This window comes from Tiliqua scincoides, chromosome 2, assembly GCF_035046505.1.
Source record: "Tiliqua scincoides isolate rTilSci1 chromosome 2, rTilSci1.hap2, whole genome shotgun sequence".
NCBI classification, from domain to species: Eukaryota; Metazoa; Chordata; class Lepidosauria; order Squamata; family Scincidae; genus Tiliqua; species Tiliqua scincoides.
In genome coordinates, this window is record NC_089822.1 from 235,928,079 (window position 1) to 235,944,861 (window position 16,783).

A 16,783-nucleotide genomic window follows, 5' to 3' on the forward strand; every position below is an offset into this window, starting at 1 on the left:
AGGGCTGGATTGCACCCTTAGCTTCATACCTGGAAGGAGTAGAGGGCCATTCCTCCAAACTAGGATCCCAGAACATTCTGTTGCTGCTATATGCAGATGACGCTGTTATACTATCATATATTGTATGCTATCGTGGATGCGCGTAGGACTCAAAAGACTAGTCAATAAATGTGTGGATTATCTGTCAACAAACTTCAGTTGAATTATGGAAAATCTAAGATCATGGCTCATTGTTTTCTTAATTCTCTTATTCTTACCGCATTATGGTATTAAATGCTGCTAAAATAATGATGCAAGCCATCCTCTTTCTTTTTCACCGAAGGTATGTGCCTTCAGTATGTATGTGCCTGTGGCCCTTAGGGTGTTCAATGCAAAAATTATACGTAAAATTCTATGTGGTATTTCCATATGGATAAGTGCACGGGACTATGTAGTAGAACTGATGCAAGCAATATTTTTGAGGAAAATCTTGGGCCTCCAGAGATGTGTGCCCTATGCTGCCTTGTGTCTTGAAGATGGGTCAGTTTTTGATAGAGATGTAGGCATGACTGAGAGTGATAAAATTCTGGCTTAGACTATAACAGGAACCAGAGCAGTTTAGCAACTCTCGAAGGATTTGTACCCTCCAGTAGGCACTTATTCTTTTTAGGAAAATCAAATCGATCAATATCAAAGTTGAATCCTTCAGTTTGCTGCCCTAACTGTAGGCGTACTGAGTTATTAAGCATAGGCTTCTGGATATCCAACTCCAGGGACTGCTAAATGCATTTAGCAGAACAAGAATTTCTCACCACTGAACCTGCAGATCCCGTTGACAACTGGTCAGCCCGCTATGTATCTCTATTTGTTGGAATACCCACAGAAATGAAGGGCCTTCTCACTTGCCAGATGTAACTTGCCTGATGTAATGTTATACCTTCAGCAGCAATGTATGGGAGATTCAAGGGGATTCCTTACAGCGACAGGTGGACTAGGCGGAGTGGAGTTGCTTGCCCACATAATTTTGTATTGCCCATTTTATTTAAATGTCCATATGAAGTTTTTAGATCCAGTGTAGTCAAAAAAAGAACATATATCTGGAGTGTGAGTTACTGAGATATATTTTGTTGGTTATTGACCCTGGGTTAGTGGAAAGGGTAACTGCCTTTTTGAAATAACAAGACTAGTAGATCAAGACACGGGGTATTAGGGGCTCATTAAATGTTTCATTATTGTACTAGGGGTGTGTGTGGGGGGGTGTATGCACCAATAAAGGTTCTGATGATGATGAATTTTATTGCATTCTAAAAAACATAAAACCCTGAAAACTTAAAAATTTGTTTGATAAAGCAGATTTATTTAGGATCTTAAGGATTATCTAGTTCCGATTTACCTATCTGGAAAGGTTTAAAATGGATAAAAGAATCTTTGATATTGAATATACTAAATCAGAATTTGAAAGGGAATTGTGTTTAATTGATCAACAAGTTATTGCTAAAATATATAAACTCTTGTTGAAATTTGAGACAGAGGAAGAACAAGTGAAAGACTGTATGATGAAATGGGCTCAAAATTTTGGTTATAGTATACAGTGGAACAGTTTATAGGTTTGTGGACACAGGGTTTGAAATTTAAATGCTAACATTAAATTTTTATAAAACGATGTACTGTTGGTATCTATCCCCCATGAAATTAGCTGGAATATTTAATACTATAGGAGTTTGTTGGAAGTGTGAACATCAAGAAACATCGTTCTGTCACATGTGGTGGGCAAAGTTAGCAAAAAATAAATTTTTGGATACAAATTCATTCTCAAATTTTAAAAAAATTTACAGACTAATACAACTGAAACCTGTTACTTTTTTGTTGGTGTGATGGACAATCAATTGAAAAGAGGACATGGTTCTTTATTTTGGTACATGACAGTGGCTGCAAGACTACAGTATGCGCAGAAGTGGAAGTGCTCCAGTATACTTACAGTAGAAGATGGCTGGTGAAGAAGTCAGAGCTAGCAGAGATGGCTAAATTGACGTCTTTAATTTTAAAAAGACAATAGACCAAGGCTTTCATAAACTGGGGTGTTGTGACACTCAGGATCTCACTGCTGCCGGAGACAGGAGGGTTTTATTTTACTTACCAGCTTCCAGCGTCAGCATGCTGGGGAGCCCTCTGCAGGGCTCCCTGTGCTTCCAATTGTCTAAAAATAGAAAAAAGGGCACCTCCAGTTTTCATTACAAAATCAGATTCCTGATTTTTTTTTTTTTTCTATTTCTAGACATTTGGAGATGCTGGGAGGTCTGCAGAGGGCTTCCTGGACACCCCCCTCCCTGGATGCTGGCACTGAAGGCTGGCAGGTTTAAAAAAAAACAAAAAAACCCTCCCGTCCCCTGCAGCAGTGCAGTCCTGGAGATTGTGTGCTACCTTAGCTCCTTCTGCACACACATTTGTAGTCAATGGTTCTTATGCTTCTTGGGAGTAAGTCTCCTAGGGTAAGTCTGGGAAGGGGTGAAGGCAGCAACGCAATCCCCTGGATTGTGCCGCTACTGGGGGCCAAGGGGGTTTTTTTACTCCCAAGGAGTTTGAGAACCTCGGCAAAAGACAACAGATTTATTTTTGACTGAGTAGAAGCCATTTGTGGTCTTTTTGCAGGGCTTAGATAATAATGAATTATACACCTGTGGATTCGGAGACTGAGAAGAAGAGATGGCTTTAATAGAAAGCTTTGATTATTTTGTATTAAATAACATAATAGTAAATATTTATGTCTATAGTAGAGATAAGTGGAAGTCCTTTTAAATTTTTATTAAGTTTTGCATTTATGTTATTTTTTAGATTATAGTTTTGTTACTTTTGTTGTCTATTGACTTTGTTTGTGTTGTATTTGTTCCTTGTTTTTATGTAAAATAAAGAAATGTGGATTTTAAAAAAAGATCCTGTCTATTCCTAAACATGTTTGCATATGCATTTTGATTTACATAGATACATTATTTGTCAGATGATTGTAAATGATAATCCTGAGATTGTGAGCAAGGATTTCCCAAGCTGTAGAAATTGACACTCTATACTTGCACAGTGAACTTATAAAGCAAATGGGTAGAATAGGCAGTGGCTCTTGTTTGCTAGTGGAAAGGCAATGTTATCCCATGTGTCCAGAGAAACCCAGTGTTCCAAGGATCAATAAATGCACACTTTATCATATATTTTTCTGTAATCTGAAAGTTTGCTTAGGGTATAAGATGGATCGTTTAGGATAGGAAACCAGTTGCAGCAAAACTTTGCATTTTCATCTGATTAGGGACCAGAGCATGGATGAAAGTTAAAAATGGATGAATGTCAAAGCATAACCTGTAAATTTATTTTGGCTAGTGAGAAATGTGAATAACTAACAATATAACCAGTTTTGGGAACTCAAGTCAGTAACTCAAACTCGAGTTGCAAAAATGTGCGATTTTGGGTGACTTGGTGACTCATGAGTTGCACGCTTGGAAGACACTGAAAAAGACTCAAGTCAAGGCCCTCCTGAATCGGCATGCGTCCCCACACATGGCTCAAGTCTGCCTGTGTCTGGTGGTGCTTGATTACTGTTTTCACGGTGTGGAAAACCTTGTGGGGCGAGCATTCTGATCAACAAGCAGCAGGGAGGTAGGGCAGGGTTAATGTGAGCAAGAGGGGGAGGTGGGACTGGGCTCTCTTTTCCCATCTCTGATAGGAAGGAAAGAATGGGTGATCATTGGACAAAGGATGGGCATTCTCCTATTTCCATTGGCTGAGGGAGGGCAGGAGGAGGAGCCAGCATGGCCTGTGGGGGGAGGGAGACTCATTGAATGACCGGCTACAGTGGGACTACTTCTGAGTTAGGGCTGCAAAGGAACGGGTCATTCTGGTAAGCTTCTCAGCTGCTGCTTGTGACCCTCCTCCTCCCTCTTGCTGCTTCTATTCCATCCATCTCTTGCTGTTCCTCCCATCTCTCCTGCCCTGTTTACAGATTGTTGGGGACAGCAGGGGAGTGAGTAAAGAGAACTCTGACACACACACTCTCCGGCGGCAGCCCCATTATTCCACAGTGGGCTTTTTAAAGGGGGGGGCCCACTTAACTTGAGTCGTTTAAAGTCACTAAAGTGTGACTTGCAAAGTGCCCCCTTTATGACTCTTTTTCGAGTTGAGTCGTGGCTAACTCAACTCAAGTCAGACCACACCGAGTTTTCTCATCCCTGAATATAACGCTCACAAATACATGTGAAACCTAAATAAGGAAAAATAAGAACACTGATGAACCTCACGGAAGGTTGTATTAAATCAAAGAGGAGAGCATATGGACAAAATTTGAAATGTAGTTGTAATTGAAAGCAATTGAAAGAGCAAGGAGATTAAAGGTATGTCCATACAGAGTATGTAATTGGAAATTTGGAGTTCTGTGAATCTACTATACTGTGTGGAAAGGGCAGGGAGGAATGGTGCTCTGGGAGTTTCCTGTACAATGTGGTGTCCTGGGGATGTGTGCGTGCACTAATTTTCTGTTAACTGTAGTTGTAGCGTGTTGGCGATCAGGTGGCATAGTATCAGTGTTTGACTGTCACTGCAGGAAAACATCTACTTTGAACTCAGACTTTGCAGCTTAGATATAGGCTACATTTTGCTTATGTTTTTAACATTCTTTAGTTTAAAATTGGATATTTATGGCTTGCTCTGTTTTCTGAGAGTGGAACCTTCTGCCTGATATAATTTCAGAGTCGACCTGTATCTTGCAAAGTAACTGACTCGTGCAAATTCAAGCATACATGTTTGGTCCATCAAACCCCCCCCCCCCCCAAAAGACAGAGAAAAACAATAGGTTAAATAGCCAGATAACTGTAAATACCTCTTCATTTTAATTAGCATATTTCTGATTTTGCTGTTGTATCTTGTTAGCTTCCTTAGGCTTATTTCTTTGTTGTTACTTCACTGACCAAAAATAAAGTAAATATTTTGCTGGGCATTCTGTAGATTTCAGCAGAACCTAGTAGTTTTGCAGTATTAAAAAATTTAATACTCTTTTAGCTAATTCAAATGGTAGCGAAAGTACTGCAATCTAGATTACACCAGCAAGATTCTAAAAAGATCTTGAGTGGGAGTTTGTGCGAGTGCTGGTTTAGATGTCACCTAATATTGTGTACTGGGAAGGTCCATTGGGAGCATGTTACTCTGGCTACCTATTTGCTTCTGGATTCAATTCAAAGTGCTGGTTTGTATCATTAAAGTTTTTAATTGGCTTAGGATCTGGGTACCTGAAGGACTCCAGACCATGAGATGTTCAGCAGGCATCCAGTAGCATCAGGGACTAAACAGTAGCATTGCTAGTTCTCTGGAACACCCCCCCCCCCCAATTGGGGCTATGCATAGCTGAATGCTATATAGCTAGCCTGAATCTTTAGGAAAACCTTTAGTGCTGATGGATACTTTGTGCTGCTGGATCATTGCTTGAAATTGTATATATTATGCCCATTTGTTAATGCACTGAATTTTAATAAGTGAACTGCTTTGATCTCATCAGAGAAAAGTGGTATGAAAGTTTGTATTTTATTTATTAAAAAAGAAAAGTAGGGAAAATGTTTGGAGCCATTGGCAGGAAGTGAAGTAGGAAATCTGAATCTTTGATCTCTACTATTTTTCTATTCACATCTATACATTTTACCAACCACCACCATCACCACTAATAATAAAAAACTTTGCCTGTCTGGTTACAATAATTTGAAAGGAATCAACACCATTTGTGCAAAAAGTCATCACTTCTGTGTTTAATCTCGTGATTTTTCATGTATTGTATATGTGTTGTGCATAAGGCTGTGAAAGCTCAGTCTAGTGGTCTAACCATTTTGCAAAATATGTCAGGTGTTTGTGATTGCTCAGACTAAATGAAATTTCTTATGTATTGTGACATGGACTTCAAATAAAAAAAGAGCATTCTCATTGATAGGCTATTAATATGGTTCCTAATGCAGTGGCAAGTGGAACTTTCTCTGAACCCATCAAATCTGTGGCAGTAATAATGTTTTAATTGTGGTTGGCTCTATCAGCCTTTTGACTAAGAGAGCCCATGCATGGCTCAACTCTCAGTACAGTCCTAACAATGTTGAGTTGGAAGTAGGCCCCATTTAAGTTTTTTAAAGGAGCATTTTAAAACTGCACTACATTATAATATTTCCCAGGCTGGGAAGTATGTTTACGATTTTGGTTTTAGATTAGAAAGGGGATAGTAGGAAGACTCGAGAAGGAAACTGTAGTTTGCTTCTGGTAGAGTTTTAGAGAACACATGAAAATAATTTAGGTTCAGTGTTCAAGCAGAAATTATTTGAAGGGAACAATGATCAAAGAGATAAGTGTGAGTGTGCTGAATTATTGATAATATTTGGGGATAAGTTGCCAGTGGAAATATATATTGAATGAAAGCTAGTCACCTCACCTCTATTACCGTGATTGCTGGTTCATGTAGTTGAGAAGAGACTGAACTGCAAATTGGTACATTTACCAGTTCAGTTTTTGGGGATGTTGTGCTTGCTAAATTGCCTTAGGCTAGCCGGTTTTTGGCCTCGTCTCCTCAGGTGTATTTTGTGGATAATACTTTATAGCAGGGCTTCTCAAACTAGGGCGTCATGACGCCGCAGCCGGAGGTCCTTATACTCTTTCCCCTTAAGGGGCAGGGGCAGGGGGGAGGCTGCCATGCAATCCCCAGGATCACATAGCTAAGGGGGCTGCAGGGACTGGCTTTTACTTGCCAGTCCCTGCAACAGCCTCCTGGGGGTGTCGAGAGCCCTGCGCGACCCTCCGCAGGGCTCCCCAGCCTTCAAAAAGTAAAAGCGAGGCTATCGCACTCTACTTCTGGTTTTGCGGAGGCGGGGCGTGATTGCTCTGCTTTCACTTTCTGAAAGCTGGGAAGCCCAGAGGGTTGTGCAGGGCTCCCCCACACCCCTGGGAGGCTGCTGCAGGGTCTGGTAAATAAATGCCAGTCCCTGCAGACCCCTTAGCGACACAGTGCTGGGGATCACGTTGCTGCCTTCCCCCCCCCGCCCCCGCTACCTTCCCCGCAAGGACTTACTGCAGTCTTCAAACTCCCTGAGAGTTTGAGAACCACTGCTTTATAGGGTGGTTATATGGAATAAATCACATAATATATGCTAAATACTTTGCATGCTCAGAATGTGCTATACGAATATTTGTTTCCCAAGTGCTCTGGAAAGGACTAATGATAACAAAGATGTTTGAGGCTTTGTTGTTTCTCAGTTACTTGTTTTAGGTTAAAGCTCTAGAGCAGTGATTCCCTGAAATGTGGTCCATGAGGTCTTAGAAAAAAGATTGCCTTTGATCACTTCCAGTGTCTTGGTGAGCAAGTGTTCCCCTGCAGACTCTACATGCTCCCCCACGGACCTCCAGAAATAGCCACAGCCAGTGTACCCACAACCAGCACTGAAATGTTGGGAAACACTTCCCTGGGAATCACAAGAGAGGGCAGAGAATGGACTGGCCACAGACAGGACTTGAAGTGTCTTGCCTAGCAAACACTCCCCCACAGACTACCAAATTCAGTGGCAGTCCTGACCTCAGTGGCCCCTGGGGGTGCCACCCCGCCACACCCGCTGCCTCCCCAGAGGCTTTCTGAGTGCTGTGGAGGTCACACTTGGTCTTCCCAGTTCTCAGAAGACCTTCTAAAGGTCTTTAAATATTGCTGCCGGTTTTCAGTCGAAAACCAGCAGTGATGTTTAAAAAGCCCTCTGAAGGCCTTAGAAGGCCTTCTGAGGGCTGGGAAGGCTCCAAACGGCCTTGGAACACCTCTCGGGGGGAGGCGGAGGGTGGCCCTCAGGGTCACTTGTACCCATGGACCCTCCCAGGTATGCCACCAACCAAATTAAATTGCATTTTTGTTTGTGGGGGGGGGGTGTATGTGGTCCATGACGATTCCAATTTTTGCATCAGTAGTCTATGGGATCCTAAAGGTTGGGAACCACTGCTGTATAGAAAATGTGTAATGTCCTGCTGTCTTTGCTTTCTTAAAGGATTTGTATCACTTACTAGATCAATTTCATTAAAGTACATTAAAGTACAAAATATAATCTGTAATATTTTTTGTTCCTGATGTTAGCTGTTAATAGAAACCACAACGTAATTTCCAAATGTACCTTGAGCTTGGTTCTAAGCTGAACTAATGGATGAATTGCAACATAGCAGCTATCAGTTAGTACATCTTGCCACCATGATCAAAGTACATCTTTTATTTTGCAGAACTTACTGAAAATACTTTTCAATTTCATCAGGATTTTTTTTTTAATTGCTCATGCAGGCTTGTGTGGGAATCTGTATGTTGTAATGACTGTGGGAGTTTGCAGGAGGTAGTGTTGAGAAACAATGCCGGTTGGAGGCTGGCAGAGACATGACTGCTAATGACACTGTATGCCATTTGTTTTAGATTTGCTCTGATTGACAACCTCTGTTGGGAATTTCAGGCTTGCAGCTTCAGGAAAGAAGACTGTATTCTGAATAATTATAGTTGAATGAGATGTAACTAACAGTGTTTTCTGTGTTTTAACAATTCACCAGTGTCCACTTATTGAAACAATGCAAGTAGCCTGAAAGCTGTCAGTTAGTATAACACTTGAAAGTATAGATAGGCAGTATGGTTTCTTGGTCAGCTTTGGCTTCTGCATGAGATCTTGATGTTCAGATGTTTAAAATGGCATTCTTTCAGTAACCTAACCATATCGGCTAGAATCATGCGAGTTATTTTCAGAAAATGTGAGGGTTAATTTCCTCAAAAATATAAGGTGCCCAGTTCAAGTTTTAGAACTGCTTATGTGCGTCATACACAAAACTCTCTTAGGTTCAGTTCTGAAATCTGTTTTATTACAGATTTATAGTACTTTATTCACATTTTAATAAAATCACTGATAATTAGAATCTCTTTTTTTCCCTTCTCATTTCATAGGAAACCTAGGATAAATTCTCAGCTTGTTGCACAGCAAGTTGCACAGCAATATGCTACCCCACCACCCCCGAAAAAGGAAAAGAAAGAGAAGGTGGAAAAGCAAGAAGAGAAAAAACCAGACAAAGAAAAAGAAATTAGTCCGAGTGTTATAAAGAAGAGTACTAACAAGAAGACTAAGTATGTTTCTGGGCCTCTTGGCTGAATATGTCATTCTTAAATGTAAACAAATGTGCATCCATTTGTGAATAATCTAACCTTGGGCACCCTTGTTCTCTCGGCCTTGAAAATTCAACCAGTGCTAGATATCTCAAACTTCTAGACACAGGTTTCCTGTGACTCCTCTGTGATTGCCAGACCCTCTCTCCTTTCTCATGTCCCCATCATCTCTTGATTTTTGTGACTCTCCCTTTTCTGTGTTGCTGCCCCAATTTTGCTTTGTTTTTTCTGCTGTTCTAATTTTCCCCACAGCAACCAAGAAGAGGATGAAGCAATTCATGCATTTTTGAACTTTTAGGCTAGGGAACATGTTTTTAATCAGCTGGCCTGTGATGGGTGTGAGGGCTGAATGTAATACAGGATGCTTCTGGTGTGTGTGTATCTTAAAGTGTCCTTTAGTATGTACTTTCCTTGTCTGTCTTTCAGGCCAAAGTCAGATATTGTAAAAGATCCCCCGAGTGAAGCAAATAGCATACAGTCTGGGAATACAACAACAAAGACCAGTGATTCAAATCATACCTCAAGGTAACTTTATTAAAATTTAAGATTTGACTAATTACAAGCATAATGTATATTTCTCTCTCTCTCTCTCTCTCTCTCTCTCTCTGTGTGTGTGTGTGTGTGTGTGTGAGAGAGAGAGAGAGAGAGAGAGAGAGAGCCATCTGTAGGTATCATAACATACAGTGTATTAGAGGAAAGGCCCCTTCCTCAAAATGCAGTCTAAAATTTGAGACAAAGAATATGCGTTTATTTCAGTTTGACATACTTATGTCTTGGTTACAGTCTGGTATAAGGACTTAAGGGACTGAGTCAGAAATTTTATGGAAAAGTTTTCTTTTGAGGGGGGCAGTAGGAAAATAATCTTCTTGATCTGGTATGAACCATAAGGTAAGAGAACCAACTTCATGTTAATAGTTGCAAAGAAATTGTCTCTGGGAATACTGGTCTTAAAGATTTAATATAGCACTGACAAACTAATTAGGAATGGTCTGAACTCACTGTTCACCTACACTGACAGCCCATTCCTATTCTTTCACCCACCGATGCAGCAGCACTAAAATGGTTACCACTGCATCCTGCAGGGAAAGAGGGGTCGGAAGTCTCCTCTGGGTAAGGGATCATTTGTTCCCTTACCCATTGGTAAGCCCCTGCAACACAGAGGTGTCTGTTTGGACTTGCACTAGCAAGATTGCTAATGCAGGTCTGCATGGACCCACACTGGGATTGGGTCTGGGAAGGAAGCTAGGATTCAGCAGCTGCTGCCAAACCTGCCTCCTTCCTAGACCAAATTTGTTCCCCTCCCCCACCTCCATCATCATCTCATTCCACCTGCTTCAATTCTTCCTTCCTAGTTGCCTCAGCAGAAAGCGTGTCTGGAGCAATCCTCTGGACAGCATGGGAAGATTCTGGCCTTCGCACCTGCACTCTGGCAGCTTGCAACTCTATGCACTGCCAGTCTGCATTTTATGATTGCTAAAAACACTTAGCACATGTGGAAAACTATGAGCCCCATAGCACTAAGACCTCATAGGATTGGGCTGACAATCTTCTAATGTCCACTGGATAGTTAGTCCAGAGTCCAAATTATGAATTATTAATGTAAACCTAACTGTACAGTGATGAGATCATATGTGTTTATCAGGGCCTAGAGTCTGCTAAGGGAGATTGAACTATTCTTTCCAACTCTGCAAGAGCCATCCCCACAGCACAAGCTCCAACTTGGTCTGATTGCCGCTATGCATGCATGGGGATCTCAGCAAATATTAGAAACAGAGAGTTGAACATTCTTCTCCTTTTAGCATGAGGTAGCCGGATCTAACTGAGCATGTGGGAGGTACCACCACTCCTAATTCCTCAGTTTTTTATGCTGTGGTTGAGTGGTCTTCAACCTTTTTCATGTTACAACCCAAATAAATAAACAAATAATGAGATGGGGGGCCACCGCCAATCCCACCTCTTCTTGGAACCCAATCAGTCCACCCCACCTCATTTCCCCCATCTCTTGGGTCTTCACAACAACCCTATGATGTAGTAACCTGAGCCTTAGGAGCTGCAGGGCAAGACAGTGCAGGATTATATCAAGAACTCAGTTTTGATCAGACAGTACAGTACTATTATTGGATTAGATCCAAGCACAGGCTCTCTTCCACAGGCTTAGAAAGATTGCCCATGACCCCCCAAATGAGGCTTTGTGACCCCATTGTGACCCCACAAGGCACTTAGACAAAGAATCATAAGAAGTGTCTTCTTTCTGTCACCCTTCACTAGAAGGCAGTAGGGAATCAAAGCTCATCCCTGCTGTCCTCTGGCACTGTTAACAGACAGTCAAGGTAACTATGCAGGGAGAAAGCAGAGTAGGGAATTCAGGTTTCTCCCAGCCCAGCCCAGCCCATAGTCACTTATGAACAAACGTGTAGCAGCAGAGGGAGGCGGCCACATGTCTCCCTAATGATCTCTGTCCATCTTATTTTTTCACTGTCCAATCCTAATCTTCAGATTCACTCCTTTTATCTCACTCCCTTATGCCCTATAAAGATACAAGCATATCAACACATCCTTTGGGTTTTGTTTACCCAAAGCAAGAGCTACACAGAAGCCTTGGCTATTCATTTTTGTTTTCACCAACTATAGCCCACAGAGTTTCAGCCAGCTTATGGTGCTTCAGGAAAACAAGACAGTCACTACTTCCTCATTTTGATTTATGTACACACACACATATGCACCATGATGAAACAGCAGGCTGAGGAAATCCCTTTCACCACAACTATAACAATTTGACAGACTATCAAGGCTGCGCTTGAATAACTCAAATAAAGGCTGTAAAATTTCTAGGTTGTTTTCCAGTGCTCACAATTCATGGAGAGGATAGTGGGGGTTTGGGGGGGGGGAGAGAAATAACCTGCATGTTTATTACGCCTTAAGCATTTTAGGGTATAAAAAGAGTATTTGTCATCAGGTAGTAAGAGCCACAGTCCAAAACTAGAAAGGTTGCTAAAGACCCTGAGAAACAAAAAATGTAGCACACAACTGTACTCCCTTAAAGCTGAACAAAACTCTATGGTGCTTGATGAGTTACTCAGTTTTTAAAGGATTATAAGCAGAAGGAACATCCAGTACTGCACAGCACTAAAAATATTTTCATCCTATTAGTATACAATTGTCAGCACTGTAGTTTCCATTAAAGGGAACTGCACTGGTAACCCACACAGCAAACTAGACATAGGAAAACTCAGTTTATCAACTGCAAGCTCAGATTGTGCAAATACTTTGGTTGGGATATTACATTAATACCTGTTTGCCTGTTGTCATTTTGACAAGAGTTCACAAGTACTGCTAGGAGAAAAACAAGTTTGTTTTACTTACTAGGTTTCTCTGGCAGGGACTGCTTTCCCCTACAAGAGTGACCATAACCTGAGAGAGCAAGGAAGAAAGTCTAGCCATTGTGGCAATTTCCACTAGCATGTAAAAGCAAGATGCGAAGTGGCAATGAGGCCAAAGAGCAGAGCAAAGAAAAGGTTAGAAGAGAGCTCTCCAGCCACAGCCAACTGGAGCGTGTCAGTCTCACTGGGGTGTACTCAAAGGAAGAACTGGGCTAATGGAGACACACACGCACACACGCGCGCACACTGGGCTAATGGAGACACACACACACACACACACACACACACACACAGACAGAGTTCATATCTCTGACATAAAAAAGGATAAGCTGAAACACCTTAGCTTTTCTCACTACATTAATTACAGCAGTGTTCTTCAACCTAAAGGTCAGGACCCCAATGGGTATGTACGTGTGTGTGTGTACATAAATCAAAATGAGGAAGTAGTGACTGTCTTGTTTTCCTGAAGCACCATAAGCTGGCTGAAACTCTGTGGGCTATAGTTGGTGAAAACAAAAATACAGTGAAAAAATAAGATGGACAGAGATCATTAGGGAGACATGTGGCCGCCTCCCTCTGCTGCTACACGTTTGTTGATAAGTGACTATGGGCTGGGCTGGGAGAAACCTGAATTCCCTACTCTGCTTTCTCCCTGCATAGATACCTTGACTGTCTGTTAACAGTGCCAGAGGACAGCAGGGATGAGCTTTGATTCCCTGCTGCCTTCTAGTGAAGGGTGACAGAAAGAAGACACTTCTTGATTCTTTGTCTAAGTGCCTTATTTGTGCTATGATAGGAGCAACTGTACAGTTACAAATATACCCATAGCTAGCAGGGTTAGACAGTGCCTTCAAGACTCTACGTATCTTCAGAATACATTATTTTCAAATATTGCTGCCCTTTTATATGTTGGTTTTGGACTGTTGTTCAGAAACCATGCTCCCTTGGAGAAGGAACTAGAAAGATCTACCCTATATTACCCCTGCTAATTGGGTAAGAGGCACTTTTTCAAGTGGGTGCTCCTTTTTTTTAGCAGGGGGGGAGTAACTGGCCCACCTCACCCCAGCACTGTCTGTTCTAGTGGCTGTCTGCTGGTATTCATTTGCATTTTTTTAGATTGTGAGCCCTTGGGACAGGGAGCCATTTAGTTATTTGATTTTTCTCTGTAAACTGCTTTGTGAACTTTTAGTTGAAAAGCGGTATATAAATACTGTTAATAATAATATATCTTTAAGGCAGATACTTTACATTTTTTAAGGCAGGTTTTTGGTACTGCAGAATTGCGAAAGTGGAACAAGTGTTTGCATCTGATTAATTTTGGCACGCCTACAAATTATGTTTAATAGGTGCTTCTGATGCCAGATGTTAACTCTTCTTACCTTGAGCCAGCTGTTTGGTCATGGTTTCAGTTTACAGTTGAATCCCTTAATCTCCCCCAGAATGAATGCCTGCTAAAAAGCAACCATTTGTGTTATTTTTTTTTAAGTCATTATTGTGCCTGTCTGATTCTTTGGGGGTGACAGCAATGAGCAGGCTGAGCTTCCTAGCTAGCTAGTGAACAAAACTGATTTCAGCATCTACCAGTAGCTCTGGCTATAGCATCTTCATTAGTGGCAGACATAGGTCTGCCTTGAAATAAATCCTACTATTCCATTTGTGTTTACAGGTGTGTGTGTGTGTGTGTGTGTGTGTGTGTGTGTGTGTGTGTGTGTGTGAGAGAGAGAGAGAGAGAGAGAATTTTTTTACAATTTCATGTGAATGCTGTCCACTGCTTTACTAGCTTTTTTATTAGTCACATGATACAAATTGTTAAGACAATTTTGGACTATAAATTATAGTGTCTTGTCCTTTTATTGGTCTCCTCTTGAATAATGATATGTGTAATGAAGGTGCACATTTTGTGGGTTTGCATTCTACAGCCATATTCAGAAGGAATTGCTTGAGCAATTTTCTATGTTTGGGTTGCTGCTTTGTATAAATTCCCAGCAGTTGGGCAGAGATGCTAAGTTGTTCTGTTGCCTATTGTGTTTGCAGCAGCAGAGATCCCTTATGCAAAAGATAGTGCCACTTGCAGATGCTTTTTTGTGGTTTTGTATTGCAAAGTCACAGCTTTGGGGCTTTTGACTGGTTGAAGGATTCCAAGCATAGAATCCTTGTATCCAGGATGGAGCACTGAGGCTTTCTTGATACCTATGTAGTTCTGTCAAATTTCTGTGCTTTCTGGTTAAGTGAAATAGAGGATAACTTTTTACCTTTGTAGAGCTCCAAAAATTTATTCCCCATCCACATGTACGCATGGGGGGAGGGGGAGTTAAGCATATTGCTACTGTTGCAGCCTTTTAGGCTAAGCTTTTTAAGGGAACAAAAGGTCAAATATTGGAGAACTGCATTTGTTTTGCTTAATACGCAACCATTCAGCAGTGGGCTGACACCTCTGCATCCATTAGAACTAGCTGAGATGAGAAAAATGTTTTAACAGACGGATTCTCTGTTAGATGATTATTATTTTATTTTTATAGACCCAGACTGAAAAATGTGGACAGAAGTACTGCACAGCAGCTGGCAGTCACAGTGGGGAATGTCACAGTAATTATCACAGACTTTAAAGAAAAGACTCGCTCTTCCTCCACATCTTCATCCACAGTGACCTCCAGTGCGGGATCAGAACAACAGAATCAGAGCAGCTCAGGCTCCGAGAGCACAGACAAGGGCTCATCCCGCTCATCTACGCCAAAGGGCGACATGTCCGCAGTCAACGATGAATCTTTCTGAAAATTGCACATGGAATTGTGGGAAACTTATGAAATCAGGGTATGAAATTCAGATATTCCACCTGTCCACTAGGCTGTAGTCCTGAAAAAGCTGCCAGTTCCACTTCCTCCTCTTATGCATCAACATGTTTTTTGGACATCGCCCCCTTAACTGATGACACCAGGATCATTGGACTGGCTGTGGGCATCTGGCCACCAAGGAATTTCGCACCCTGACAATTACTTTTTGACACTTATGTATTCCATTGTTTTATATGATTTTCCTAACAATCATTTATAATTGGATGTGCTCCTGACTCTACTTTTTTATAAATCTGCTGTGCACAATTTTTCCATGAACATTGCAAATATTTTCTTTTTTTGTTTTGTTTTGTTTAGGGTGAGGGAATGTGAGGTGGGTGGGATGGGAGGGCTATAGGAGGGTTTTTTATTTATTGCATTCACAAACTCCATCCTCTCGTTCTTGTGTCTTTAGCATATCCTTTTGAGTTCAGTTCTCCTTCTTCCAGTTATACTGTGTACTATCAGTTTTGATATAAATTATATATAAATATATAAATATAAATATATATATAAATAAATAAAATATATATACGGTTATTTGAAACCAATACATGGAAACGCTGGTGCTTGAAACACTGTGAAGCGAAACAATTTAAGATCTGGGTCAGTGATTGCCCTTTGGAAAGTGCTGAAACTGAACCAGAACCACTCTTAGATTAATGGAGCGTTTCTGGAGGTTCAAACCGAAACAGGACCTGGCTTCCTTTTTGTGCTTTGGCTGAAGAGTACTGGACAAAGATAGATGTCTATTTTCTTATTTTCTGTTTTCTTTTTTGAAATCCAAAAGGTGCTCCAGGTCACATGCATTCTCAGTAGAAAATAATAAATCTTCAGCCTTGTCCTATGACAGTGTACATATTTTAAAAACCATGAGCTACACTGGTTTCAGAATGCCTAGTATTAATGTACATGATAGCTGCACATTAACATTGCCTAGTTTTGCATAACCAGTCTCACGCAAATACGGTGTTCTATAAATTAATTCTAGCCATTTTCCAGATCTATATTGGTTATGGGGTAATGTTGGGATCTCTATGGGGAAATGTCTGCCAGCTTTTATGATACAAGGCAAATGAGAGCCTTAAGACTGAGGGTCACTCCCACCAACTATTATAACAAGGCCACTACATGGTCTGATCGTATGGCTTGTTTTCAATGCAAATGTTTCATAATTCTGTCTATGCTATTTTATTTTTAATTTAATTCATTGTATATCCTGAGAGTGATTTTTATTTTAAACAGCTTCGCATTCAACAATGATGCGTTGGAATTGTCAGTGTTTAGACATGTTTAGATAATATCTCTTGTTATGGAAGCTGAAGTTATGGAGAACGTTTGTACTGGCAGTGGAGCAACAGAAAGGCCATTAGCCCTTTTAGTAGAAAGGTATTCTAAACCTTTCCTTTTGGGCCCTTTAGAAT

General features: G+C 41.0%; 1 protein-coding gene across 1 annotated transcript in view; it reads left to right on the top strand.

Annotated features, from left to right (window-relative positions):
- Positions 1-15,669, top strand: part of RYBP (RING1 and YY1 binding protein) — an 80,442-nt gene extending 64,773 nt beyond the window's left edge. Inside the window, exons 3-5 of the mRNA XM_066616810.1 lie at positions 8,933-9,109; positions 9,575-9,673; positions 15,048-15,669. Coding sequence (XP_066472907.1) covers positions 8,933-9,109; positions 9,575-9,673; positions 15,048-15,300 — 529 coding nt within the window. The 3' untranslated portion in view covers positions 15,301-15,669. The remainder of the gene's footprint in view (positions 1-8,932; positions 9,110-9,574; positions 9,674-15,047) is intronic.
- Positions 15,670-16,783: the final 1,114 nt, after the last annotated feature.